This window comes from Watersipora subatra, chromosome 1 (assembly GCF_963576615.1).
Source record: "Watersipora subatra chromosome 1, tzWatSuba1.1, whole genome shotgun sequence".
NCBI classification, from domain to species: domain Eukaryota; kingdom Metazoa; phylum Bryozoa; class Gymnolaemata; order Cheilostomatida; family Watersiporidae; genus Watersipora; species Watersipora subatra.
In genome coordinates, this window is record NC_088708.1 from 12,206,689 (window position 1) to 12,232,973 (window position 26,285).

Sequence of the window (26,285 nt, forward strand, 5' to 3'; positions counted from 1 at the left end):
AAGAAAGAATTACAGGTTTTTGTTTACTTAGCGCTAGTGCGCGTTCGTAGATGCTTTAACCTATTCAGAGTATATCTAAGCCTATTTCTAGAGTAAAGACCTTTTTCTAGCAGTTTGTGCTAACATTGCAATGGTACATTCATGTAGGCACCTATAAATTTTAGTGAAACTAGTACGATCTTTGACTTTGAATGACAAACACCGCTCACGCATCGCTAAAATATGTTACTTTTTGAATGTGAGTTTGTTTTTTAAAAGAGTGATATTGTTAGAAATTATGAAAGGAGATGCAAGTGAAAGTAGTCCTTTATCCCCTCGGCAGTGATTTAACTTAATTCAACAGGAAAACTGAGAATTTGAGCTATCAGTTTTTTATAATCATTTTTATATGTAAGGTTCAACCGTCGTAAACAATGTGCAGTTCTTTCATTCATCATCGAATGGTCACAGCTGTAGTTGTTTTTCGTTCCATAGCCAAATATGCACTCACATTTTAGCCAGCTACAAGACAAACGATGCTTCAAATTATCTGAAATTCGGTGATTCCACACAAAAGTCTGCTTAATAACAGGATTGTTTCCTTGAGCATGGCCCAATGGAACCCTTAAATAAAGTACTCACAAATTTGTAGGTGAAATGAAATTACAGGCATTGATTTACTCTCTTCACTAAAAACAGTTTGTAATTTTTTTATTTACATGTGCTCCGCAATTTATTTGGATTTTTGTGAAACCTGAGAACTTACACGTTTCACTGCAAAATGTAATGGAATTCCTAAAGGTTTTCAGTTTTTAAAGAATAATAAAGTTTATTTTATCTTATGATATAATCAATTGCGTTTCTCTTCATGTTACAGCTTTGGCTACAAGTTGTTATCCTTAGACTGGTTATTAAGTACAGATGATTTTAAACAATTTATTAATGAAGCTAGAAATACTTATTTACGATTTTTCTTTTACAGGGGCTTTCCTCAATCTTTTGGGTAGATAACCCTATCTGGTCTTTAAGGGTAGAACATGAATCTGCAGCTCATTGAGACATGTTTATTGCAGGGCGACGGGAGGAGCAAAGTGTCAAAGATGAATCAGATATTCTTGAAGATGAATTGAAAGAATTTGCCAAAAAAGGTGCTTGTATTTGATAGTAGAATTTATGTCAAGTTTCTCTAACCAAGCGATTCTCAGAAAAGCTAACAATTCTTGAAAAGCTAATATTTCTATTCCTTACATAGTTTTGATGATCGGACAAATTCTTAAAAATCTTTTTTCTATTCTGTATGGATAATGGTTTGTTGATGCTTGTGTCAGGTCTTTCAGACATATAGCATAGTTGAATGCTAGCATCAGTCAGTTCTATGTCATTCATTTGACAATGACATTTCACATGACTTGTGTATATCAGGATATGTACACGCTTGGATGTCAGGATGCAGCAAGTATTGTTGGACTCACTGCCCCACTTGCTTTTAGTTCATAGCTGCAGTTGTACATGTACCATGGCTACGGCTATACCATGGCTACAGCTATACCATGGCTACGACTATACCATGGCTACGGCTATAATAATGGCTACAGTTATACCATGGCTACAGTTATACCATGGCTACGGTTATTATCATGAGATTTTAGTTGAGGCCCAGAATTGTTTCTAGGAGCTATCAAATAATTGCCTTGTTGCTAAATATGGAAATAAATGTATTTCTTTGGTTTAACAGCGATAGTGCACTGTATCAAATCCCGTAAACCACCAATATTTGCTTTGAATGTGTACACTGGGCAATCTGTCAACAGGTGAAATTCTGCATGTTGCCTGGTTCATTCTACGAATGACCAGAATCAAGCTGATATGCACTACATAAAGCAGCCAAGATGAAGCTTTAACTAGTGGCATGCAGTTTATAAAAGGCTGTCCTCTCCAATTGTCTCGCAGCTGAAATTACTTCATACTTATAATCTGGTTGAGTGGATTGAGGGTAGTCTGATTAGTGTAGCATTCGCAAGGTCTCACGCAAGGTCGCACGTATTGTTTACTTTTAGATACCTACTACGTGTAAATATATTATTCATTGTTTTTCATATACTGGTACTATCCGGTTAAAAGCGGTCCATAGGAATGCGCTGAAGGTTGTTTGTTGATTGCTTTCATGTAATAAATTTTTAGATGACTCAGTGTAAACTTGTACAAACACTTGATATTATGTAATTATTACAGCAAATCTTGCACAATTTTGTTACCAAATTAAATCCTTATACATATACATCAAGAAAAACTATGGTTGTTTTAGTAACTGCGGTTTCTCAGTTTTGATACAAATCTCCTAAACTACAAAAATTTTAAGTAGAAGGGGGATGTGAATGTGAGGTGGATTGCCACATTTACATGTATTCATAGTGATTTACAACATCATGTTGTATATAGTGCTGACAATTGCTATTTAGCATTATAGGGGCAAGTGATAATCATTAATAACAAAAACAGCAGTTACTAAATAATTCAATAGTTAGTTTAAATCACAATATTATAACTCAGCACCAAACAACTCCATTTTTAATCTGCAATGTCCAGTGGAGATTTAATAATTCATATAAGTTCTTTCAAAGTCTTGCTTATAGGGCATGTTTTGTGCAGAAGTCGCATAGTAAACGCCCAAAGAGCATTTGACTGTCTAGCCCCTACATAGATAGTTCAAAAATAGTTTCTAAAAAAAGCTTTTTCATGTTAAAGTTGGACATCTTTAGGATTATAGCGGATACAAATAGAAAGTTGTGTGTATTAGAGATCTTTTAATAAACATGCTAAATACAACTACTCAATTTTAGCCAGTTCTAATATTTATTTTTGGTTACTTCATAATTCACCAATCGCTGTGTAATTTTAGCTCATAATAGTTTTGGGTGTATAAAATGAGGTAAAATTACATTCTTCGTTCCAAACATTGGTTGAACTTCAAAGCATTGGTAATAAGTACGGAATTGGAGAAACCTACCGGTATATAGGATTGATGAGATGTACATAACTTGTTATATTGAATTGCGAAGACCCACTCGATAGCTTCCTGCAACACGTTGTTACATGTGTTGATTGTCAATAGCAGGAGACAGTTCCTCATAAATAGCTAACAAATTGGTAGCTGTGAATTGGTAATCTTCTTATTAATTCATCAAGCCATCGTTATTTGGGCTTCATTTGGTTAGCTTACTTGAGTTTGCATCAGTCTGCTGGGTTTATGCTGGGCATACAAAGTTTTATGGACGTGTCATGAGTCAAACGAATGAGTTAGGGAAAGGATGGTAGACCGTTTTCGAACCATATTTCCTTTCACTGTTACCTGAGATTTCCATCTTCTAACCACCATATTGTCATTTCATCCTATTTTTCAATATTGCTGTTATAAACAGATAACTAGTATCTTCATTACCTGGAGACTAGTTTTGAGCTACTCTCTAAAAGGTACCTGGACTGGGGGGGATTTTTGTAATATTTCATGTCATGATTAACATAACACTTATTTTTGCATTAGATTTGTGAAGAATGCACTGATTCCCATGGGCTGGCACCCACCTTGAGGGGCAGTTTTATATTTACATAAAGATAATTGTTGATGTTCTGAACAGAATCACAGCAAAATGTCAAATGGGTACTTTTGATTTAAATCTTTAGTACAATTCTAGGCAGCTTCAAACTGGTGGTTTATCGGAAAGGCGCTGGCGTTACCATCTTCGATCTGCTAATTAATACATCTACTTGTATATGTATAGATTAATTCTGCCACTGCGACAGTAGTTCAGGCAATAGTTCACACAAGATAATTTAATTAGTCTTCTCAAGTTTAATTCCATTAGCATTATCATTCATTGCATATATTTTGCATCAAAAGAATTGTATTTGAAGGACGCAAGCTACACCAGAGGTTCCTAACCATTTTCATTCAGTCCCCCCCCTTATGCCTTTTTATAAATTTGATTCCCCACGCACTTTTAACTCACATTACCAACCACAACCGATACCAATTATAATCCCATTTTGTACATATCTGAACAAATAATAACATATTATTAATTTTTAGACAGCACACATACAACGCACAATACATGACCTTCGGCATGGTGGTGAATTGGTTTATGACTAGGCTAACTAACTATCCAATCAAAATCTGGATGGATGTGTTCATACATATCTGGGTTCTGACTAGTAGCTCATTATTAGCAACTAGTGTTATAGATAAAACCAAAATTTTAAATGATGAAACCTAAACTCACTCGACACTACAGGACATAAATTGAAAATTTAACAAATCAAACACCTCTCTGTTGTCCCCTTGTATATTCAAAATTCTTCCCTGGTTGGGAACCCCTGAGCTACACCACCATGAAACTCCCTATTCTATTGCAGGGATAAACATAGACCCGGTTTCAGTTATGGCAAAACCAGCTGGCAGCAGCGCACTTCAGGTCAAAGTCAAAACTTTGAAGGAAATCAAACGAGAAAAGGTTCTGAAGGCAAGGCTTGAGTATGAACGTAAGAAGTTGCTCGCCTCGCAGCAACAAATAGGTAATTCCTATTGATATGCTAGCTGATACTACTCTCAAATAAAGCTGAATGGTAGCTAGTTTGTGTGGTCGATGGGAAAACGACTCCATGTTTCCTTTTGACTTTCTAATCATAATCAAGGCGAGTAGCCAAAAAATCCAAACAAAGTTTTCAATCAATGACTAATTTTCTCAATTTCCAATGTCAAAGACCATAGATTGTAATAGCTAAATAATATAGCTTAAAATGCGTAATTTTAAGCATTCATTAATAGTGATAAGAAACTACATGCTAAATAAATATTAAACGCTTGTAATATACCAGTAATAGTCACATGGTTGGAGGACACAGTTCATTTTTACTACTCATCGATCGGCTACCGGTTGAAATATCCATTTTGTCTCAAGGATAGTCAAGGTCAATTGCTCGTAAGCAGTTAGTCCCATAATATTCACTATTCGATAGAAGTGTCTGGCCTGCACTTTAGCTTAATTTGAAACCTGCTCAATGATTAATCTACTTAGTTTGCTATATGATTCATTTAGCTTTAATAACTTCTTGGCTGGAAATAATTTTCAATTAGGTGTACATTGTAGCCTCGCATTGTTCTCACCGAGTTCATTATGCATTCCCAAGTAGCCACCCATTCATCTTTTATCATTGTCAACCACCCCTTTTCCATTGCCTCTTTAGTCTTTTGTTGTTTTGTGTTCTATTATACATTAAACTTGTGGTACTCGTGTTCTCAAGTTGGTGGAAAAGGATGTAATTAATTTTTTTGGCTCGAGCTCCGCTTGCTGCTGTAAACTTGCCAACTCATCATGATCTGTCACGGTAATTTTCCAATCTCCTTATGAAATATGAAAAATATTTCTTGTCGATTTATTGTAAATATCCATTTATTTGTTTAACAATACTCGCATTAATTGTTGTACTCTTTGCATCAGACAAATTATATGGTGTAGTTGTCCAGTATTTCTATCAGTAAAAGGGTCACCACACTCCCAAAGCTACATACATAATAAGACCTGATAAAAAGCGAAGCCTATTGAACAAATATTTGAACTGTCTGCTGAAATGTCTCTTATTTCTTCCACTCTGTAGTGGTAAGTGTTAGGGCAAGACCGCACTTACTACTACAGGTAAAAAGCACTTTCAAAGTCGGAAGACTGCACTTCTGAGTTATTCATTGTGTGGTTTTCATGAAGACCACCAGAAAATCCTGTAATGCATTTTTCACTAAAATTATTTTGTACAGGAAGCAGCGGTGTGCAACAGTCCAGCGATAAAGTAGAATATCCTGCATCACAAGATAATAGCAACTTAGTTGATAAAAAAGGAGCTGACAGTGAGAAGACGTCTCCGCAATGCCACACAACCAAAGAAAATGGTTCTCGCAAGTCTGCTCCAAAACGTATGGAGTTATCTTTCCTCAAACTGAGCTTTGACATTTTCAGTTAGTAACTGAAGCTGAAAATGTTTAAGATTGCATTATGCTTCTTTATTTGTTAGGAAGATTGGAAGCTCGCGCTCCATGCGATGTGCTGATTCTTTCTTATTAAGTAAACTTAGTTTGGTATTTTGACTATACCAGAGACAGAAACTGGTCGAGGCTCAAACACTTCAATTATAAAGCAATGCAGATGCATGTAGCTTAAATGCGCCTGTTTCACTACTTTAGTCACTTGGTAATGAAATATGTATAGAAAAGTCTTTCATTGTACAATCTTGTAAAAAGATTTGTATCAATTGTATCTGCAATTACACAGCCCACACCCTTAGCTTTACTGTATTTGCTAGATATAGCTTATTAATTGCTATGAACAATTATTAGACTTGTACAAGGGCCGTCTTAATGGTACAGTATTATTTCATAAAACGCTTGGTGTGAATATTTCAATGAAATTAGAAGAGTGATAGGTTGACTTAGTAAGCAAGTCCCAGTTACTGATATATACTTTACTGAAAAAAGTAGATAATGATCGCTTACAGTACATTCGTATTTATTCATGGTTTGAGCATTCAAACTTCTGCCCACATGATAGATTGTTGTTGATTTTCTGATATTACAAATCTGGTGCTAAGTAATTGTTATTTGATGTGGCATTTAGAACAATGTCTGGAATAGCGATATTATATTTGCCTGGAGTGATTCCTCGGCCATGAGTATCTCACGAGAGGCTGGTTAACTCTTTCTCTAGCTCTAGAGCAGAGACATCAATCAGCCTTGTTTCTAATATTTTAGGGAGATTGTCTCGTAGGGACCTGTCAGCTGCCGTGGAAGTGTCAAACAGTGTAAGTTATGTTAAACAGGGCATATTCATTATGTTAATTGTGTTTCAGTTTTGGATGCGTTGATTGGTATTCTATTAGAGCCATGAGTAACCTGAAATAAGCATCTCTTTTTCTCTATCTTGTGTTTGGTTTCCGAAGTCAGTATTGTCAAATTCCAGAATAATATAATGGGTTAGCGCTTATTGTTCCTTTGCTTCCTCTAGTGTGGCTTGTGATTCACACTCTGTGAAGATTTTACCATCTTCAAAATCCCAATTTTTGTACCTACTATGTCTGTGAATCCTCCTGCCCACCTGATGGCAACTTATGAATGGTCTTATTCTTGGATGGTTTAGCACTAGTTAAAGAACCCGGGCGAATATTGTGAAGAGGGAATAGTCTGCTCCGCTATTTTAGTGACTACTTCAGCAGTTTTAGGGCAGAGCTATAATCATACCTCGACATGTGAGCTTAATGCGTTCTAGGAGTGAGCCCGTACGTCAATTTACTTGTGTTTCAAGGCACTATTCCCTATATAGAAGAACTAAATACAAATTAATCAATTACCATACTATAAAAAACCATCTAAAACAAGATATTACGGTGGAAAAACGTATTTTAACTGTTGTAACCTAGTACCCACGCTAACAAAGCAAAAAGAATTTAATTTAGTTGTTATGATCTGTAATAAAATGTAACATTACTACGGTATGTACAGTACTGTATGGAGTTTTCACCTTCGAGACAGATGTAGTGGCTAACAGCGGTCTGAGAGAGACTTGACCGTAATGGGTTCGGTACACTAAACTTTTGTGACAAGAAATTTTGAATTTAACTTAAATAAATTTAGCGCGCTAAATACACACTTGAAGCTAATTTTTAATCTTTTACCTAATGTACTTTAATTTTATCGTCTTATTTTTTATTATCTGGTTCCGGTTTGGCGCTTTTACCTTGCGTTCACTATAACTTTTAGTCAACTTTACAAAAGATTTTTTCAAGTTGATTTGGTGAAGGACAGAGCAATGTTGTCCTTGAAATCCGCCTCTCGCATACTTGGTCATCAAAAACTAGCTCGTATGCCCGTATCTCAAAAGTTACTGATAATTCAAGGAATAACTTGCTTGAAATTCTGCTCATATCTCTATTTTCTCGTATGTTAGGGCACTTGTATGTCAAGGTGTGACTGTAGTTCTATTTAGGTCTGTCAACCTGACACCATGGTCGCGACTATTGTCTGCTACACATCTGTCAAAAGATAATAAGAGTGCATTATATTCTCCTGCTCTGGCGTTCGTCTGTCGGATTTGCAGTTGTTCTTTCATCATTTTATTTACGTTGAAGAATTACGTACAACGCCGGTCTGACATAAAGCAGTTTTTTTCATGTTTAAAAGTGTCGCTATCAATCTTAATATTCAATTTTCAACAGGTGTCGCTAGGTTGCAAACCTCTCACAACAGTTTTAAACTGTTCCCATATGTATAATATTTGATCATTGATAACTCATTATTTTAATGCTTTTTGTTATTGGGCTAGCACCATCTTTTTCCAGGATACTTGTTGCAGGTTCATTCCATTCTAGAATCTAATTCATTAGTTCTGATCTCTGCAAGCCTTTGTTACCTGCTCATAGCCTGTAGATATAAACATTACCCACCCTCAGACATTCCTTATCTGATTGAAAACTTTAAAATGAAAAACAGTTTCATATTTTTTTATTGCTCAAAAGTTTTACAGACACTGATATATTTAAATGTCCAGCAAGTATTTTGTGTTTATCATATGTAAGCTGTTACAATTATTTATAAGCTTCAAGTGCTCAATCCATGGCGAGTTACTCCTATAATTGTAATTGATCTCATTGTTCAAAAAGAATTACGCAATCATGACGAAGAGGAAACACTTTGACGAGGAGACCTGGTGCATGAACTGTTGTGTTCCACTTATTCATTTAGGTTTTGTATTGGCTCAGGGTGTTTGGCATGTATATGTACTTTCGTGAGCATTTCCTAAAAATAGTTGTTGGATTTTTTCTAATTGACAAACTTGGCTTCCATTCTGATATGTCAGAGATAATTATTGGCATAATTAGAAGTTTACCTCCTAACCCTAGCAATTTTCTGTTATCTGTATCCTCATGCATTTTGCATGGCGCTAAGAAAAGGCATTTCTATCGATATTACTCAACTAGTTGAATGCCCGGCGTTGCACGGGTAATAAAATAATTTCCTAATGAATTGGAGTAACTTACTTGGAAAGCTAGATCTTTACTAAAACAATACTCAAGTTTTAGGCCAGCTTAACAATCGTTGCGCGTAATGGTCAGCAGTGCTAGTTATTAATCCCAAGCGAGCGCTTCAAATGTGAGTACCTTGACCGATGTAATGACTATTTGCCCAATGAATCCATTGTATTCCGTGAAGCCTAACGGTTAAGTTCATCACCTGTATATCTGGAGGTTCCGAGATCAAATCCAGTGCCGTGCGGATTTATCATTGCTAGATTTTAATTGCTCTAACTGGACACACGGTTTAACAAAAAGACAAACACTGGGATTTGTATATATATATATAGATGTAAACATTTTAAATAATTTTGTAGAAGTCAGCTGATGCAGAAGAGGTGAGGGTAAAAAGCTTCTCAGAGATAATGGAGGAAAAAAGGCGGAGACTACACAAATCCAATGCAGCTGGGGAAGGTCACGCTAAGCTTTCACAACCTGATGTAGCCCAAAAACCAATCATCACTCCTAAAAAATTAAAAATACCATCCGGTGTTAATAAAAAGCCAATACGTTTGAAGCGAGCTCCACCTTGCTATCCTCAAGGTTGGTTGCAGTTTTCATAGCTTGTGTTCAATCTTCTAATGTGATTGTATCCTTTGTTACACCAAACATTTTTGTGCAAGAGGAAGTGTGGTTCAACAATTGTATTCAGCAATTGATGTTGGTCGATCACAATTCTTTAGTTGAAGAAGGGATTGTATATGAAATGGTCTCCTTCATGACTACGGGTAGTCATAGGAAGCATCCTTGACAAATAACCTTATGTTGTTTGGCTGCCCACTTAATTGCCAAGGCCCACGCATCATATCATTTGTAATCAGTTTCAATCAGTCATGTTACCACATCTCTGCAGTATGATGCATCTACAGTGTACTCATCAATATTATCATTCAAATTAATTTTAGTTCTGGCAGTTTTTCTCAAGCTCTTCAGGGTGTGCGCAGATAAGCAGAGATTCCTAGGAATACATCAAATTTGCCTGTTGCTGAGTTTTGAAATTTTGTGTGCTTTGCATTCATTTTCTGAGCTTAGTCTCGCAAAAAATGTAAGATATCACTTGCATATCAATCTTTATCTTTAGTCTTAGCTCCTTAGTTTTGCCAACATTTTCAGATTTGCTACGACTAGATTTCTCATGTCTATATGTGCTCCGCACATCTTCTTGCATTTTAATGGCTCCATGTAAAAGTATCATTCTCTATGAGGTGTGGGATTGTCTCTAATAATTTGAATATATATATATATGTATATGTATAGGAGGTGAGGTGTCATCTAATAGATGAAATATCATACACTCTTAAGTATTATATCACCCTTGAGTCTCCTCTAACTAATCTAGATAAATTATCAGAGGTTCTGCCATTGTTTGTTAACATCGACTAACAAGATTAGTAAAATAATAATTCTTTCATCACTTCCATGTCCACCTAAAACTCAGCGACCGTAATGGTTAGTCTCTTTGTAATTACTGATAAGTATAATGTTACCTTTCTCTTAGGTGAGTCCCAGGCAAAGATAAAATCCAATAGGGTTGAGCCAAGGTCTCTCAGTCTAGAACATTCAGAAAATCATCAACAAGAGCCCCCTGTCAGCAACAGTAGCCCTATGTCCCTACCAGCAAAAAGGCTCTCTGTTGAACCTCAGAGCACTGATGACGTCGGTTCAAAACGCTCATCAATCGATGATAGGTTTGTTCAAGTATTTTTATTGTACCCTAGGACACTTATATTTCGCTAGTATTTAGTTTCGTGAGTAGCACACAGAGTAAAATTTCGCTGCAACTTAATTTCGCAGCTCTGATGAATGCGAAAATATAGTGATGTGAAAATAAATACAGTGGAACAAACAACTTAGATTCCTCAGGTCCGGTCCTCTAGTAAAAAAAGTTGTTATATTTGCGACTAGTTTGTATTTGTAACCCGCAGGTATAAATGTATGGCAGAAATCGATAATTCAACGTGATCGCTTGCTGCCATTTGTTTCTTGGACTATCAATGACGTCTCGGTCCTTTCCGTCGTGACCGATATGGTACCAATATTAGATCTCAAGTATTTATAGCAAGCGATGGCCATGGCACGTTTTGAGTTCACAATATTTCAAATTTAAAAAAAATCAAATACAGTACATGTCTCATAAAAAAGAAAATAGATAACAACCAACATCACAACCAGAACTGTATTACATGGTTGGACCTGGTGAGGGTTGTTATCGTTTTTGGTTGGCAGTAAAATTCATCACTACAATAAGTATTATTTAATTGTATGACTTCACCTACCAGACTTTCATCCTCATCAGTTACAAATTCGGTGACTAAACTGATATCATCATCTTCTTCGTTTGTCTTGGCTTTTCCAAAAAAACTTGTTATCGTAATTTGCTTTGCCATGCTGCTCATTCGGTGTATTAACGAATTTACTAGAAATTTCCCAATGAGCTCAATCACACACAAAATTATCTGCATTTCTAATATCACGATTTTGTTGTGGATATCAATGAACTACAGGGCCGTATTCCCTTGGACAGCTGGCCGGCTAAGACGCCCCAACTTTTTAGGAAATTCATAGTCCAACGGCTATAGAAAGGTTTTTATCGCTGTAGAATATCACTTTATTCGAAGCCATAGATACAAACGTCAACTTTTAGTAGTTCTTAGGCGTCATTATTATCTTCATCAGCGGCAAAATATTCTTGTTAACGACTTTTATAAAGGTTTGCAAAATATCAAGTTTTAGCAAACATCTGCTTGCCCATATCCTACTTAATGAACTTGAAATAAAATCGGCAAAAATGATCTTTGTTAAAACGCTTAAAAAAAAGATGTCTTCTTTCTGAGCTTTTTAACTGCATACAAGTTTTGCCTGTTTTAATTTTAAAACGTTTTGTCAGTCACATCAGCTAAAACAAAGCAAATCTCAAAAAATAGAAAAATGTTGATACTTGCCAATAAAATTTTTTAAAACTTCACGTGAGAGGCCCGGCTGAGGCCCTACATAAGAGAAACCTGTTGGGAGCTTACAGCACCCCCCCCCCTTCTCCACACCCCAGATGTTCATAACTAGTCGTCTAACATTAGCCCCCCAACTTGCAACCAGTGAATAGTAACAGGCCTGCGTAGAACATAGCTATTTAATTTCGAATTTTCGCTAGTTCGTTATGATAGTTTAGTTTCGCGCATGAATTTTTCGCGTGATGATGACTCCGCGAAAACGCGAAAGTTAGATGCCGCGAATACTTAAGTGTCCTAGGGTATTGCCGATATTTGTTACAAGGTCAAATGGCAATCAAGTTTGGAGAGTCGAGTGTTTACTAGAGGTGGAACGAGACAGGTTTTTTAAGTTCGAGACGAGACTCGAGACACTGTCTTGTAAAAAGTCGAGACACGAGACAGTAAAATAATGAGCATTTGATGATGATTTCACTACACAAGTATTAGCTACTTGGTATATATAAAATTAATAAAACTATTTTTAAATTGAATTTTCACCTGGTGTAAACGATTTAAATACAACATTTTAATAGTGATATGCATGTAGTTTTTGTAAACAAAAGTGACACAAACAGCTCTAAAATACCGAAGTTATATATTCTAAGAATTTTGAGCTTGATTGATCATAATTATTATAAACATATTGCTTTGTACATGTATATTTTTACCATCTATTGAATAGTTCTTACTGTTTAATGTAATGAAACCGATAGCCGTCGCTCTACAAAGAAATACCGCAACTAAAAGAACACACGATAACACTTTCATTCTTATCGTTTCATTAATTTTAAGTGTTGTTTGTGTATTAACTGTAGTATGCAAATTATATTTAAATTGTACTCATGAAATTATATTAATTACTGTATACATGCACATGTATATTCTTATATTGAGCTAACAAATTGTTCTTTTGTTAGCTAGCTATTGTTCTTTTCTCCATGTCCGGGCAAGTTTTACCCGCGATTGGTAGTATATGAAAAGAGGCTCGAATTTTATGAAGGACAGTTGGTGTTTAGACACGATACGATAAAATATAGACATTTTAACCGCAAAAGTCTTATTTATTAAATTGGATTATCCGAAGAGTAATGACATACGACCCAGTATCTGTTTTAAGGACACAGAACCGAACTAAAATATAACAGGGCCGTTGTCCGGACTACATGATTAGACTCAGTGGCCAACATAATCAATAGCAACAGGTAGTAACGGACCGGGTATAACTTTAAAGGCAGTTGCCCGCAATCCATTACAATATATGGAGTTGTTGCTACCGCAAGAAGCCATGTTTTAACAACCGTGCGCAGGCGCTTTAGTTCTATTTCCTGTCTCGAGTTTGGCAATAGTTAAGTCGAGACGAGACCGATACGAGACGAGACAGGTCGATACTCGAGACGTCTCGTGTCTCGTTCCACCTCTAGTGTTTACTGTGTTCTAACCATTGCAGATAAAGCAGGCCTGTACTCTTATTAACTGTCCTTATTTGTCTGTTGAGTTAGCAATCATCTTCTCTTGTTAGAATACCCCAATCGGGGGTTACAGTTAGCACTCAGGTGTTATTGGTACATTGTCTTTAGTAGCAAATAAGAAGTATTTCATGCTTTGCCTGTTGCGCGCTTGCTTAATCCCTTTTTGGATTCATAAAATTGATTTCATCATCATTTGTGTTCGTTATAATAAGGATTATCTCATCTCTGTTTGCATGAGACTCGTGACTTCACTTTTCTCTTTGCTTTCTAGGTGCAATTTGGACTCTGATGACGAGCTTGATTTATTAGGAAGTTCTGGATATCTCAAAGGTGATGCGACACAAACAGCTTCGGATGATGTCAGCGATGAAGAGTTCATGAATGAAATGGAACAATTGTTAGCATAGTCAAACTTTGTATTCGGTTCATCAGTTGTGTATATGTAAATAGTTAGTCCCATCTCCCAAAACACTGTCTTACTGTGCAATACCATAGACCCTTCTTAATAGGCACATTTCGAGTGTAGGCTTTGACACTAAAACTAACATAGACACTGTATCTTCCTTCTTGTTATTAAATTCAGTTTGCATATTTAGCTGCTATTTTATCATTTTACCAGCTATGTGCTGCTTGCAATTATTTGTTGACCGTATTTCACACTTGATATGGCATCATCAGTTGTTCTCAAACTTTCAATTTAACAGACGAACATGCATGTCAAGTTAGCCTTGAGCTGGTTCTCTGCATATACAAGTTTATATATAATTATTAAACCACATTTGTACTTGTCTGCGTCATAAGATTGAACCTGTATAATCTTGGTCTGCTATCCAGCTGCGTGAACTAGTTGTCCACCCAGAAATATTTTCATTTTTCATCTTACATTCTGGTCATACGTGCCATTTAATATGGTTGAAGGCTATTTTTAGGTCATTGATCTTTCATTGAATTCTTTTAGACCCTATCCAGACGAATTCTTGAAACTGCAGCAATATTGTAACCAAATTATGACAAATGTCACTTGCATGCTTTGATAGATTTTAAAAGTTTATGCATGTATCTACTGGTTCAGGAACTTACATGGTTGAGGCTTTGGAAAAGTAAGAATTGACCAGTAGGTAGAATGAAAGGCCTGTTTCATATGAATACTATAGTTACGTTTTTTATTGATGTCTCGCTGTATAACTAACTTGCTGGTATGTATAATCAACATAATTTATGCTCCACCCTAGATAACTACGTCTCTATATTGTAGTGCTCTCAAAAGTCAGTTTTGCATCTGCTTCCTCTCTTTATAACTTGTATTCCGTCATCACTATTCACATTTTTCAGTACTCGTCCATTCTGCTTTTGATCAGCCTCTTTTAGGGAGTTGTCTGTCAAATGCCATTGTCTCACAGCATCCTTGTCACAATTGTCTTAGAAGTAGCAGCTCATGAGCTCCGGTTGGTTCCTTTTTATTTGTAATTACTAGATTGAAATATTACATACTCTTATCAAGGTGGCATTTTATATATATAGATAGATATATATTCTAATTTTAGCCATACACCAATATGCTGTATACAAAGCATCGAACCAATCTTAAAACACCTAGTTTTGATTCACCCACTTGTGACGGTAAACCTCAATTTCACATGCCTTGTGTTGACTTTATTCTCAGAAAATGAAAGCCTATCTTCTCCAACTTTAGATTGATTCGCAAAACAAGTCAAGTATCGTTACAAATTGTTTACATTCGATTTTTTTTCGCAATCGAAAATGGGGAAGGGTACACGACGTTCATCGCTATATCAAATATTTATGGCTGTGAGTTACAGCGGTGAATGTGTTTCAGTGTTATCAAGTGTATGAGGTGGGAACTCCCAGTATGCAAGTTCAACAAGGGTAGATTATCTACTCAAGTAGTTACAACAGTCAATTTTCCTATCTCCTCTCACGAATGTCACTGATGTAGCACTGACTTTTCAACAGTCTCTCGTTCTCTGACACGTTCACAATTATTTCGGTTCTGAGTGTTTATGTTTGAATTTTAAAAGTTGCCTGTATTTTTATGATTGGTATCCATTTTCAGTTTTGCAGTGAAATTCATTGCCCTCCATAAACATCCATGCGCTTAGAGATTTAACAGATTAGCTGTTTATTATTAATAAGTGAACTGTGAGAGTGGACCTCGAGTGCCGCTACAGCTAATGATATGCACACCCAGTTTGACAGAATTAAAAAATATGTTAAATTGGAGAATACAATGACATCTATCAACATTGCCGCTTTGTCCTGGCGTACCAACCAGCGCCTTACCAGGCCTTCCTTCAATCTCTGAATCATCTCTCACATCGGAAGACATCAGGGTGTTTTTCTGCTGTTAGAAGGGAACATAAAAGCATTTTGCAATATATTGAAGATCTTCTCTCATGCATATGCTGTGGTACATAAACATCAGGCTCGACATCATGCTGCTACTACAGTATGAGCAAATGTAGGTCGAGTCCAAACATAAAATGTCATCAATAAAATGAAAACCTTTTAAAAATAGCTAAATAGCTAATATTATTATGCTGCCTATCAATATTGGCAGTTTTCTCAAAATAATTGCAGTATACTAATCTAGTCATTTTAATCATTACATAAAATTTTTTGCATTATAATTTGCTTAGTCAAAATTTATGGTGAGTCAAATTATCCTTATACATGTATAATTATATAGTTAGAATATCACATTTAGTATGTTTTTGTGTAGCCAATCCTTCTATATATAGCAGCTCTCTCAGGGCTGTCATACCTTTATTCAAGCTTCTTGCCAGCTTTGTATTTATTCATTTGCTTGGCGACTGTAAAAAACAAAGGAAAATGTCTTACTTTAGTCAGAGTTTAATGTTTAGTCAGAGTTTTATGCAAGCAGATAGTTCTCTCTTGCCGAGGATTATTGGCAGAGAATACATGACTCATGATGTATAAGCCGTGGCAAAGAAAGCTACCGACTCAAACGCTTCTAGAATAGTCTGTGCAATTAGATATTGCCTCAAATGCACCTTAGCTAAGGTCAAACAACCTTAGCTAAGGTCAAACAACCTTAGCTGAATTTTTAAAGCACGCGAAGTCTCTAAAAAAAATTGTAGGATTTTAGAAGCACAGAACAATGGTCAAATAACTCAACACAACTTCTGATATATGAAAATTATTTTAAAATTAGTTTGAAACTTTTTTTATTAATTTCAACCACAACGATTTTATCAATGGCATTAAAGAGATTTTAGCAGATGGTACAATTGAAGAGGAAATTTCACGCAATCACGTATTTTGCAAGCTATTACGCAATTTTCTTTTTCCAAGTATTTTGATCAGCGTTCAAAGGCTCCAAATTTCATCAAACCCTCCACAATGTCAGGCAAGCTAGCTGTGTTTCATCATCAACTGTCTTTGGAAACCTCATGCGTCATACAGTTATATTTCCTAGATAGCATTCCTATGAGTATGGTCAAGTATTTATGAGTCTCTTACATTAGCTCAAACCACTACACATGACGGGGTACATCAATTATATTTCAATAGTTTAAAAGAATCTGTGAAACAGACTGTGAAACAGCTGACTGGGAGTATAGATATGGTCAATGCAGGTCAGAGTCAAAAACTTGTGACAGGTCATAGCAAGTGTCTTTTTCATGCTTTCAAAACAATTGGTTACACTGTAGCAGTCTGTTTCACATTAAAGACTGGAGGATCTAAACATAGGAGCTAAAATTATTACAGAGATCGCCTTTAGGGTGTGACAGAGCAGCTAATAATTAATTTGATATAATTATTAGATAGATAATTTGATTTAATTATACTGTAGCTGTTCACTTTTGGGCAGTTATACCTGTTGTATTTTATACATTAAGTTCACATTTTGAAAAATAAGTTTTCAGTTTTGAAGCTTTTGAAATCAAATTTGTTATTTGACAGTTCAACTCAAAATAAAGTCTTTCTACTAAAGGGAACATTTAACGCAATCACACATTATACTAGAGACATTATTCGAGGTGTGAACTGTACAATAACAAGTTTAATGAGCCATACTGAAAAGACTTCAAAAACTTGTTTCTGAAAATGTGAATGCACTAAAACTTAATGTATAAAATGCAAAAGTTCAGAATGCCCAGCTGTATATCAAATTAATCATCAGCTGGTTTCTCACACCTAAAGGGAAGGTGTAGGAGAGTCTCGGTGCATGAGAGAAAACGTACAAGTCCTTTATTGCATGGCTGAAAAACTTGCATAGTGAGATGGTATTTGTCCCCATTAGTGAGGCTAGGCGCACCCGCCCTCCTCCATTACCAATGACTATGCATGTAAATGAAAGGCTACCACCCTTCCTCTGTACAGTTCACCGTACTTCCAGTGTCATCACGTCTCCATTCAACTTTAACTCATTAATCTTCATTCTGCTAATTCATCAGATCACCGATCCTTGTATGTCTGTTATATATTATTATCTTTAATTTAATGCGCATATAATTATTTTTTGCTGGCCTATCAGGCATAAGCAGATTTTGTTTACCAATCACAAAGCTTATTTTTTAGCCATGAAATCCTTGTGAATAAGAGAAATCTCTAGAAGAGCCCCGTTAGATTCGTGGTTTAAGGCTACTAGATTGGCCACTTGTGAAGCTATTGCAAAGATAGCTATATAAAACATTATGTCTGCTATCACTGGAGTATTATTTGACGTGCTTGACAGGGTGATAGAGGAACAATTGCTCAGATAGCCACCACTTTGAATACCTTGGATTATTACCCTGAGTTGACTGCTTCAATTATTTCTAAAGAGTTAAACCAAGTATGACGACTCCACACGATCCATCGCAAAGAAAACCACCTGCTAAAAAGCTAAAGTGAGTAGTTGCTGCTTCTTTATATTGACTTGAAAATTTTTTTTAAATAAGTTAGTCGATTTGAGTAAGAGTTGTTTTGACCCAGTTTTATTGTTTTGGTCTATTTTATTTAGACCCAATTTTATTATTTTAGTCAGTATTGATTCGTTGTTTGGTTTTATCTCTTGTAGACTACATGAGAAATGCGCTATACTCTGTCATAACCATAAGTTCATGCTGTTTGTGCTTCTCGTCTCCGTTGGGGATGCGCTGCTCGTCGCTACAGAGCTGACTGTTGACATCTTAGCCATAAAGATCCGTAAGTTCTGACTCCTCTCCATTGAAGATTTTTGCCAAGGTTTCACTGCACATTGCATAGATCTACGCATCTAAATATTTTGTATAAACATGTTTATTTGTTTCTATAAATTTTTCTATAAAATAATTCATTTTCAGAAAAAGAAGAAGTCTGTGACACCAAGGATATCATTAAATACCTTGACAGAGAATATGACGGACAGTTGGATGAGCTTTTTACCAACTATACAATAGACCAAATTATGTACAAAATCGCAAAAAGAAATGATCATTACTACCATCACAAAAGAGATCTCTCAGCTGTCAACTCATTGGAAAATGAGAGAATAAAAAGGGCAGCCCCATCGGGTGACTCGGGTGAATACGGGACAAATCCCATGAACTCGGTGCTGCTGTTTGAAGTGGCCCATGCTTGTCGATACGGCAGCATTGGTCTTCTCAGCTGCATGTTTCTAATTGTAAGTATGGAGAAGTGCTCAACGTTTCACTCTTGAATAGGCCTTGTACACTAATGGTTTTGGACCATTTTGCTGCTTGTTGTGTTGTTACTCCTTCATCCCCATATTGTAGTCTGCTGCATATGTAGATATACTAAATGACAGCGCTTTATATATAGCACCCGTTCTTGTTTTAGAATATCTTCAGAATTTGGGCAATGAGAGGTCATTTCTTTCATTCCAAACTTATGGTAAGTATTTGAGAGCTTTTGCATATGCAGAGATAGACTGAGATCTGTTGACTTGTTCTTTATTAATTGTTCTAAGTCTATTAAGCTGTATGGCTATTTAAACACTTTCTCTAGTATTTGGTATTGTAGCTTACAAACATGGAATTATAATATTTTTGAACTTTTTAAATTTTTTTTTTTTTTACAGAGAATAATTTTTTTGGTAAGCTAAGTGCAAAATGAAAGTGATTTTAGCTGAATGCATTATTTATAAACGTAAATGAATAAAAGTACAGTGTACTCTAATTTTAGGTCCTTGATGCCATTGTGGTTGTCATCTCTCTTCTCGTTGACATCGTGTTTTTACCACAAATATGGAAATTCACTGACGCGACCCTTAATGCTATTCCTATTATCATTGGTCTCTCATGGAGGATCGTGAGAGTTGTCAACAGTAAGTGATTTTCATTTCTCTTCAGTTGCATTTAAGAAAATGAACTCTAGTAAACATTTACCAGAACATTCTACGTAGTCAGTTCTTAAAACCTATAAATGTATTTCTGTTTTATAGATTCTCTCATAAACCTGCACGAAAAAGACAAGATCCTGCTGGCTAGGGAAACAGCCCGATTGCAAGAATCGGAGAAGCGAAATAGACATAAAAAGGTATGAGAGACTTTAGTATATTTTACAAGCTTTATATTCTCAATATTCATTCTGATGGAAATATTGGTATCAGGAACTTTTTAAAATTATTAAGATATCATTATAAAGACGAGCTGTTTGATAAGGCTATACCACATAATTCAGACTCAAAAATGATCGGCTTTTATTGAAGATGTTTCATATTTTTATTGCCATATGTGAACCTAAATGACTTTTAACTTTCTTTTGCAGCATGAAATTTATAACCTTCGAGGACTGTGCCGAAAGCTGGGAGCCGAAGAGACAGACATCACAGCCTGTTCCAAACTAGGTGCGGTCTTTGAGTCTGACAGGCTGATACAGTGCTTTTGAATGTAAAATTACAAATTTGGATCATTTCTTAATGCATTTTTTCACTGTCATTGACACCCCTTACTATTAATCATTCTTGCCACTCATTGGTCAGAAAGATTAATGCTTGCTCAGACAGGCGTACCATACTTATAAATAGACAAACCTCGTCTGGTCCTTCGCTGTCATCAAATATGCATTTTGAGCAACCGTAAACACTATATGTTCTTACAAGATGGAGTATAATTGCAAATGGTATCATCTTCCTTTAACCAATGGCATTCTAGCATCGTTTGGTATCATCTTCCTTCAACCAATGGCATTCTAGCGTTTGCTAAAATATTTTCAGTGAAAACAATAAAGAAGAAAAGATTCAGCAAAAGCTCGCTAGCCAGTGGAATCATGTCTGTCAACTCGTTAGCATTTCTTGGCACCCTCTCGCGAGAGAAGCAGCCCCATGAGCCTCAACTCGACAACCTAGACAAGGTCGATGAAGTTAAAGGAGGTGATGATGGTGGTGATACGTTACAACGAACGGGAGATTACGTTCGACGCAACAGAAAGGGTTCAACGACTAACAGTAATAAAAAATGGATTCGAGGAAACAGTAACAGAGTGTAAGTAACAAAGCTTCTCAACAGTTAGCTTTACTTTGAAGTTTCCTTTTCATCAGATGTTTGCACGAATAATATGCATCATTTAGAAAGAAGATTTTTTGGTTCCAGGTCGACTGTGTCGTCCATAGGATCAATATCTATGGCATCTAGTTTCGAACGAGATTTGGATATCGAGAGTTTAGATGACAACTCCTATGAGCGAGCCACAGAGACTAGTGACACTGATAATGATGACTCAGATGAGAGAGGCAGCAAAAGTGACAAGGTATGTATCCGATGACATTTAGTGCGCTCAAATCCTTTCCTTTGCCAAATGTGGTCATCGTTTTGCTTTCAGTCGGTTTATGCGAATGTATGCCTGTTGTAGAGCCAAAGGAAGTTCTTCTAGAGTTCTATGAGAGCTGATGGTAACCTAAGAGGCTGAATATATTTCACGCTGGTTGTTTGCTCAGATGGTACAGCTTTAACCTCAAACCTTTCTTTTTATTTGTAGAGATCGTGTTGCAGTTGACATGTACTGCTTGCAATAATTTTGTTATTTTTTATTTTATACAATTGTTAATCGTTTCTATTGAACTAAACTTTGTACTATTTTTCTACAAAACTATTGTACATATACTGTTTATTTTATGTTTCCATTTGTGAATCATGTTATCTATTAGACTTGAAAGCGATTTTATGCTATATTTATGTAAATAGTAAACTATGCTAATATGTAGACTCGAGTGGTAAAATCCCACGGCAAAAAAACCTACGTAATTCAGGACATAAAATATAATCACAATTTTCTACAATAAAGTCCCGTCTGAGTTTTGTTATTCCAATCACTCCTTAGTTGCAGATTGCATCATGTCTCAGTCTAAAACTGGCATCATCGCTAGTAAATTGAAGTCTTTTTTAATTATATCAGTTACACAAACAGTCAGTATTGCATTTCTTGTTTCTGTTATCACTTCTGGGTCCACTCTGATCAATATTTGTAACCAACTTGAAACAAGACCAAGGATTAACAATTATACATGCATTTCTAGTTAATCTAATGGGATTTCGGTAGCCAAGAAATGTTTTCCGAGTGGTGAAAATTACTTCTTCAGATATGATGCGCGCCCTGGCAAATATCTTGATGCTTGATCTTGATGTACCCCGGTAGACGTGCTTTTTTTGCTCCGACAAAACATTTAGGTTCAACTGTCAGTACATTGAATCTATATATCTGCAACTTTCGCATTGAAGGGTTGAAAACTTTCATTATTGTTTTCGTTAGGTCTGTTAAAAAAAGCAGAAGACAAAAATAAAAACAGTTTAATCCAAGTATTTTAGCTCATAAAAAACAAGCAGCTGTGACAGCAAAGAGAAAAGTTTGATCATTATATATAGGTTTGTATCATAGGAATGACTTTTAAATACAGCCAGCATAACAAGTACCTGTTAGAGTATATCAGATAAACAAAGCAGAGATAGCGAGTACTTATTAAATGTAGGTCATGTTTGACAAGTAAGTAGTGTCAAAAATAAGTCTGAGATAGTATAGTTTTTTAGATTGCATCAAGCAAAGGTTGTGCCAATATGATATTATATTGACATCATGTGGCCAAGACATTATTGACATTATATTACATATACATGTATATTACATTATATTGACATCATGGAGCAGCTGTGGCCATGATTATCTGTAAAAATCGGACTGGAGTTGAATTTTCGATAAAGGCACTGTTAGTGATAGGAATGACATCCAACCTTAAATTGCTCCCTACAACTGGACATGTCACCACTCATCAAGGTCCCCTTGCCACTTGGCTCAGACATGTCTAGTCAAGATCAGAGAAACATTCTTTGTGTGCAATAATGCTCTTAAAAACTCGCGCGTCGTCTGCTTGCAGTAAGCAAAGCAGACGCCAAACTAATCTTTACTATAAAAAGAGCCGTATTTGTGTTCGAAGCCACGCTAAAAGTGATAGGAAAAAATACTTCATCACACAGGAATTAAATCCGCATACTCAAATCTCCAGTCAAGCGATCAACCATCTGCGCTATTCAACTGCTTTTTTACCTTTAGGAATCATTGTGCGCATAGTTATTACACCTGACAATCTTTCATGGCGCGCAGGACAGCCAGCATACTAATATAAAATACTATGATACAATGTAATTCAACGTAATATACCATAATATAATTCAATGTAATATGTTTAGTATAATGTATAATTATACTAAATACAATCACAATGCACAAAAACACTCACAAACAAACTGACTGTTAATTTGTTTTGTTTTATGGTTGAGGAATGTCAAGAAGCAGTAATAGATGAGTGCTAATAGGAAGTTATCTACCCTTTATATATCTATTCCAACTCTTGAGATAGTCTTTTTTTAAAACCAGCCTTTAGCTGCAGTATTAAAGTTTAATTTTATAAACTCACAAATTCAAAAAAGTGAACATAGATTGTTGCTAGATGTGACATATTCTCTGCAAATCTTTTGCAATGAACGTCCAGATTTTAAGAGCTAGTTTACAGCATTTATCATATATATATATATATATTTTTCAAAGTATGTCCGTGTGTATGTCGTGTCTGTCTGAATTTTGGCTATAGCTATTATTAGAATAGCTGCAGCTGGACAACAATGCTGACGCAATGTCATGGAGTACTGTCATTAGAAGCCTAGCAGCGCACTGCAATTTTCCATTGGCAATGTGCCAGGCTAATAGCTTGAAAGTTACAGTTGTTTGACAAAATTTTAAAACCTTTACAGCTGTTTTAATTTTTCTCTTAATTTATTTAAACTACACAAAACACTTAACTTATGATATGTAGTTTGAAAATTAGAATGGCAAATGTTGTTATATGTTAAATACAAATCAATTTTCTGTCTAGACTTTTTTATTACCCGGGCAACGCCGAGTAGCACAGCTAGTCTTATATAAACATGGTCTAACTATATCCAACAACTTGGGCATTGAATCACTTTCTCCAGACTAACAATATATTATTCAAAAATAAACAGAGTAAAGTAGTAAGACCATGATTGATATCCAGATGGTTCAAATATAACGACTTGTTTGCTTATTGATCAAGTTATTTAGGTTTTTTTCACAAGACCTGATTTGCTTTTGTCAGCATCGGCACTGAAATATAAACAAGATCAGACAAAATCCAATGCTAACATCTGGACACCCACTCTGTTATCTTAGAGCATGTTGTGACGGTGATCCTTGTTCCTTTAAAGATGAGTACGTTGCAGAATAATAAAGGACAAGATAAAAGACAGAAAACAGGAAATAGTTGGTAAGTGAGACACGTACATGACATCTTATTTATGATGACCATGCAAACGTAAGACGAGTGTCATTCCTCTCTTTCATAAGCATTTGCGCAGAGGTGACTGACAAGTTATGTGAAACACATTTAAAGAGGTTGCACTAAATGAGCAATACACGCCAGTGTCTCTGCTTGGTTGACTCAAGCGATCAGCTGATGCAAAGCATTAGTTCATTGTGAAATCAGCTCTAACCACGCTTGCCTCTATTAGACTAGAATCTCCAAGATCATTTGTCCAATCAGATAGATGCTGTTTCTTCTGGCATGCGGGACAGGATGAGAAATTGAATTACAATATGGAATACTCACGCGTATTGACCAATTGCGAACTGACAAAAAATAACTTGACACAAATAATGGCATTATCATGCCGGATTTTTGACATAATTGGCACTGTCTTTATTTGTAGGAGAACAGAGAAAATAAATTGGTTTAAAGCTTTAGTAAAGTATTGATAATGACATAAGCTAATACATAACTCAAATCAAACTGTTTCATCTTATCTTTATAATCTATCAGCCGACAAGCGTTGCCATTTCTAAAAACAATCATTATTTCTATGAAATCATTTACTCCGCGATCCTCTCTGCAACTCTACCGAGCCGCAGCAAGAAATTAAAGAACTGACATGATCCGCGGAAACATATTTGGCTAGTGAATATTTTTGGATGTCTGTGAGCCAAAACATCTTCCTCGTCAGGCTACCGACTACAGGGAAAGTGTCAGATGTGCTTGGCAACACTCTTAAAGTATTCGGTGTAAAGGTATAATCGCTGTAAACAACACTAGAGTCATGCACTTGAACAAAATCATATTACCTAAAACTAGAAAAACATTGGGAGCCTTCTGTACAGTGAGTATGTGTGGTAAATCAGGTAGTGAGTACTTCTAACTGTACAATGTTAACCAACAGCCGTGTTAATTATACAACTACAGTAGTAATGGTAACTATAGAGCTACAGTAGTAATGTTAACTATAGAGATACAGTAGTAATGTTAACTATACAGCTACAGTAGTAATGTTAACTATAGAGCTACAGTAGTAATGTTAACTATAGAGATACAGTAGTAATGTTAACTATACAGCTACAGTAGTAATGTTAACTGTACCACAACAGTAGTAGTGTTAACTGTACCACTACAGAGGTAATGTTAACTGTACAACTATAGTAGTAATGTTAGCTGTACCACAACAGTAGTAGTGTTAACTGTACCCCTACAGAGGTAATGTTAACTGTACCACTACAGTAGTAATGTCAACTATACCACTACAGTAGTAATATTAACTGTACCACTACAGAAGTAATATTAACTATACCACTACAGTGGTAATGTTAACTGTACCGCCACAGTAGTAATGTTAACTGTATTACTACAGTAGTAATTTTATCAATTTAGCGAGCAGCTGTGTATCCAGGATCAATAATCTCCTTCTATAGAGCCAAGAGTTGGTCCAGGATCCAAAAGAACATTGCCTTCTCATTAGTTTGACCGCATGACACATTTCCATGAAAATAACGATGAATGTTGGATGAGAAGAACTCAATGTTCGTCACAAACCAAGCGTAATAATGAGCCTTAATATAAATATGATGGCATGAATGAGGTAGAACTGAGCCTAAACCTAAACCCTCAATTAAATTTGCAAGTGGTAGACTAATGCGCCCCTTTATATTGCTCTTCCTGTCTTTCTCATCAATGTTCTAATATTTGACTCAGCTTAAAGATTAGCTAAACTGTATTGAATACAATGTACGAAACTTTCACAAAATTGTAGTACATTTTATCAAAAATTATTGATATTTTTGTATCGTTTGCGATATCTTTTGATGTTTGAAGTGATCTGACCGCTAAGATGTTTCATGATTAAAATTGACCAAACTTGATTGTGGTTAAATCACTCAGATTTAAGAGCGTAGGATTATGATGTCTATAGTTGCAAAGAGACCAACAGAATAGAGACGC

The 26,285-nt window shown here is 35.7% G+C and overlaps 2 protein-coding genes across 3 annotated transcripts in view; both read left to right on the top strand.

The window, feature by feature from the left end:
• Positions 1–14,886, top strand: part of LOC137396714 (zinc finger CCCH domain-containing protein 11A-like) — a 37,003-nt gene extending 22,117 nt beyond the window's left edge. The window contains exons 7-13 of the mRNA XM_068083028.1: positions 1,053–1,127; positions 4,393–4,551; positions 5,789–5,944; positions 6,776–6,825; positions 9,408–9,633; positions 10,589–10,778; positions 13,818–14,886. Coding sequence (XP_067939129.1) covers positions 1,053–1,127; positions 4,393–4,551; positions 5,789–5,944; positions 6,776–6,825; positions 9,408–9,633; positions 10,589–10,778; positions 13,818–13,953 — 992 coding nt within the window. The 3' untranslated portion in view covers positions 13,954–14,886. The remainder of the gene's footprint in view (positions 1–1,052; positions 1,128–4,392; positions 4,552–5,788; positions 5,945–6,775; positions 6,826–9,407; positions 9,634–10,588; positions 10,779–13,817) is intronic.
• Positions 14,887–18,236: 3,350 nt separating this feature from the next.
• LOC137401671 (uncharacterized) lies at positions 18,237–21,815 on the top strand. 2 transcript variants are annotated; one of them, XM_068088132.1, is made up of 10 exons: positions 18,237–18,420; positions 18,591–18,718; positions 18,856–19,175; positions 19,352–19,405; positions 19,697–19,838; positions 19,956–20,050; positions 20,282–20,360; positions 20,730–20,997; positions 21,106–21,262; positions 21,365–21,815. In XM_068088132.1, the coding sequence occupies exons 1-10, from the start codon at positions 18,368–18,370 to the stop codon at positions 21,383–21,385; spliced, it is 1,317 nt and encodes a 438-aa protein (XP_067944233.1). In that variant the 5' UTR covers positions 18,237–18,367; the 3' UTR covers positions 21,386–21,815. The 2 variants fall into 2 exon arrangements, with proteins under 2 accessions (XP_067944233.1, XP_067944240.1); XM_068088139.1 differs by lacking the exon at positions 21,365–21,815 and having other exon boundaries at positions 21,106–21,277.
• Positions 21,816–26,285: the final 4,470 nt, after the last annotated feature.

Bases quoted from the DNA above. Each gene is read 5' to 3' on its own strand.
- LOC137401671 (XM_068088132.1), top strand. From the start codon at position 18,368: ATGACGACTCCACACGATCCATCGCAAAGAAAACCACCTGCTAAAAAG. The intron at 19,406-19,696 runs GTAAGTATTTGA...CTCTAATTTTAG, and splicing joins TCTTTCATTCCAAACTTATG to GTCCTTGATGCCATTGTGGT. The intron at 20,361-20,729 runs GTGCGGTCTTTG...AAATATTTTCAG, and splicing joins CACAGCCTGTTCCAAACTAG to TGAAAACAATAAAGAAGAAA.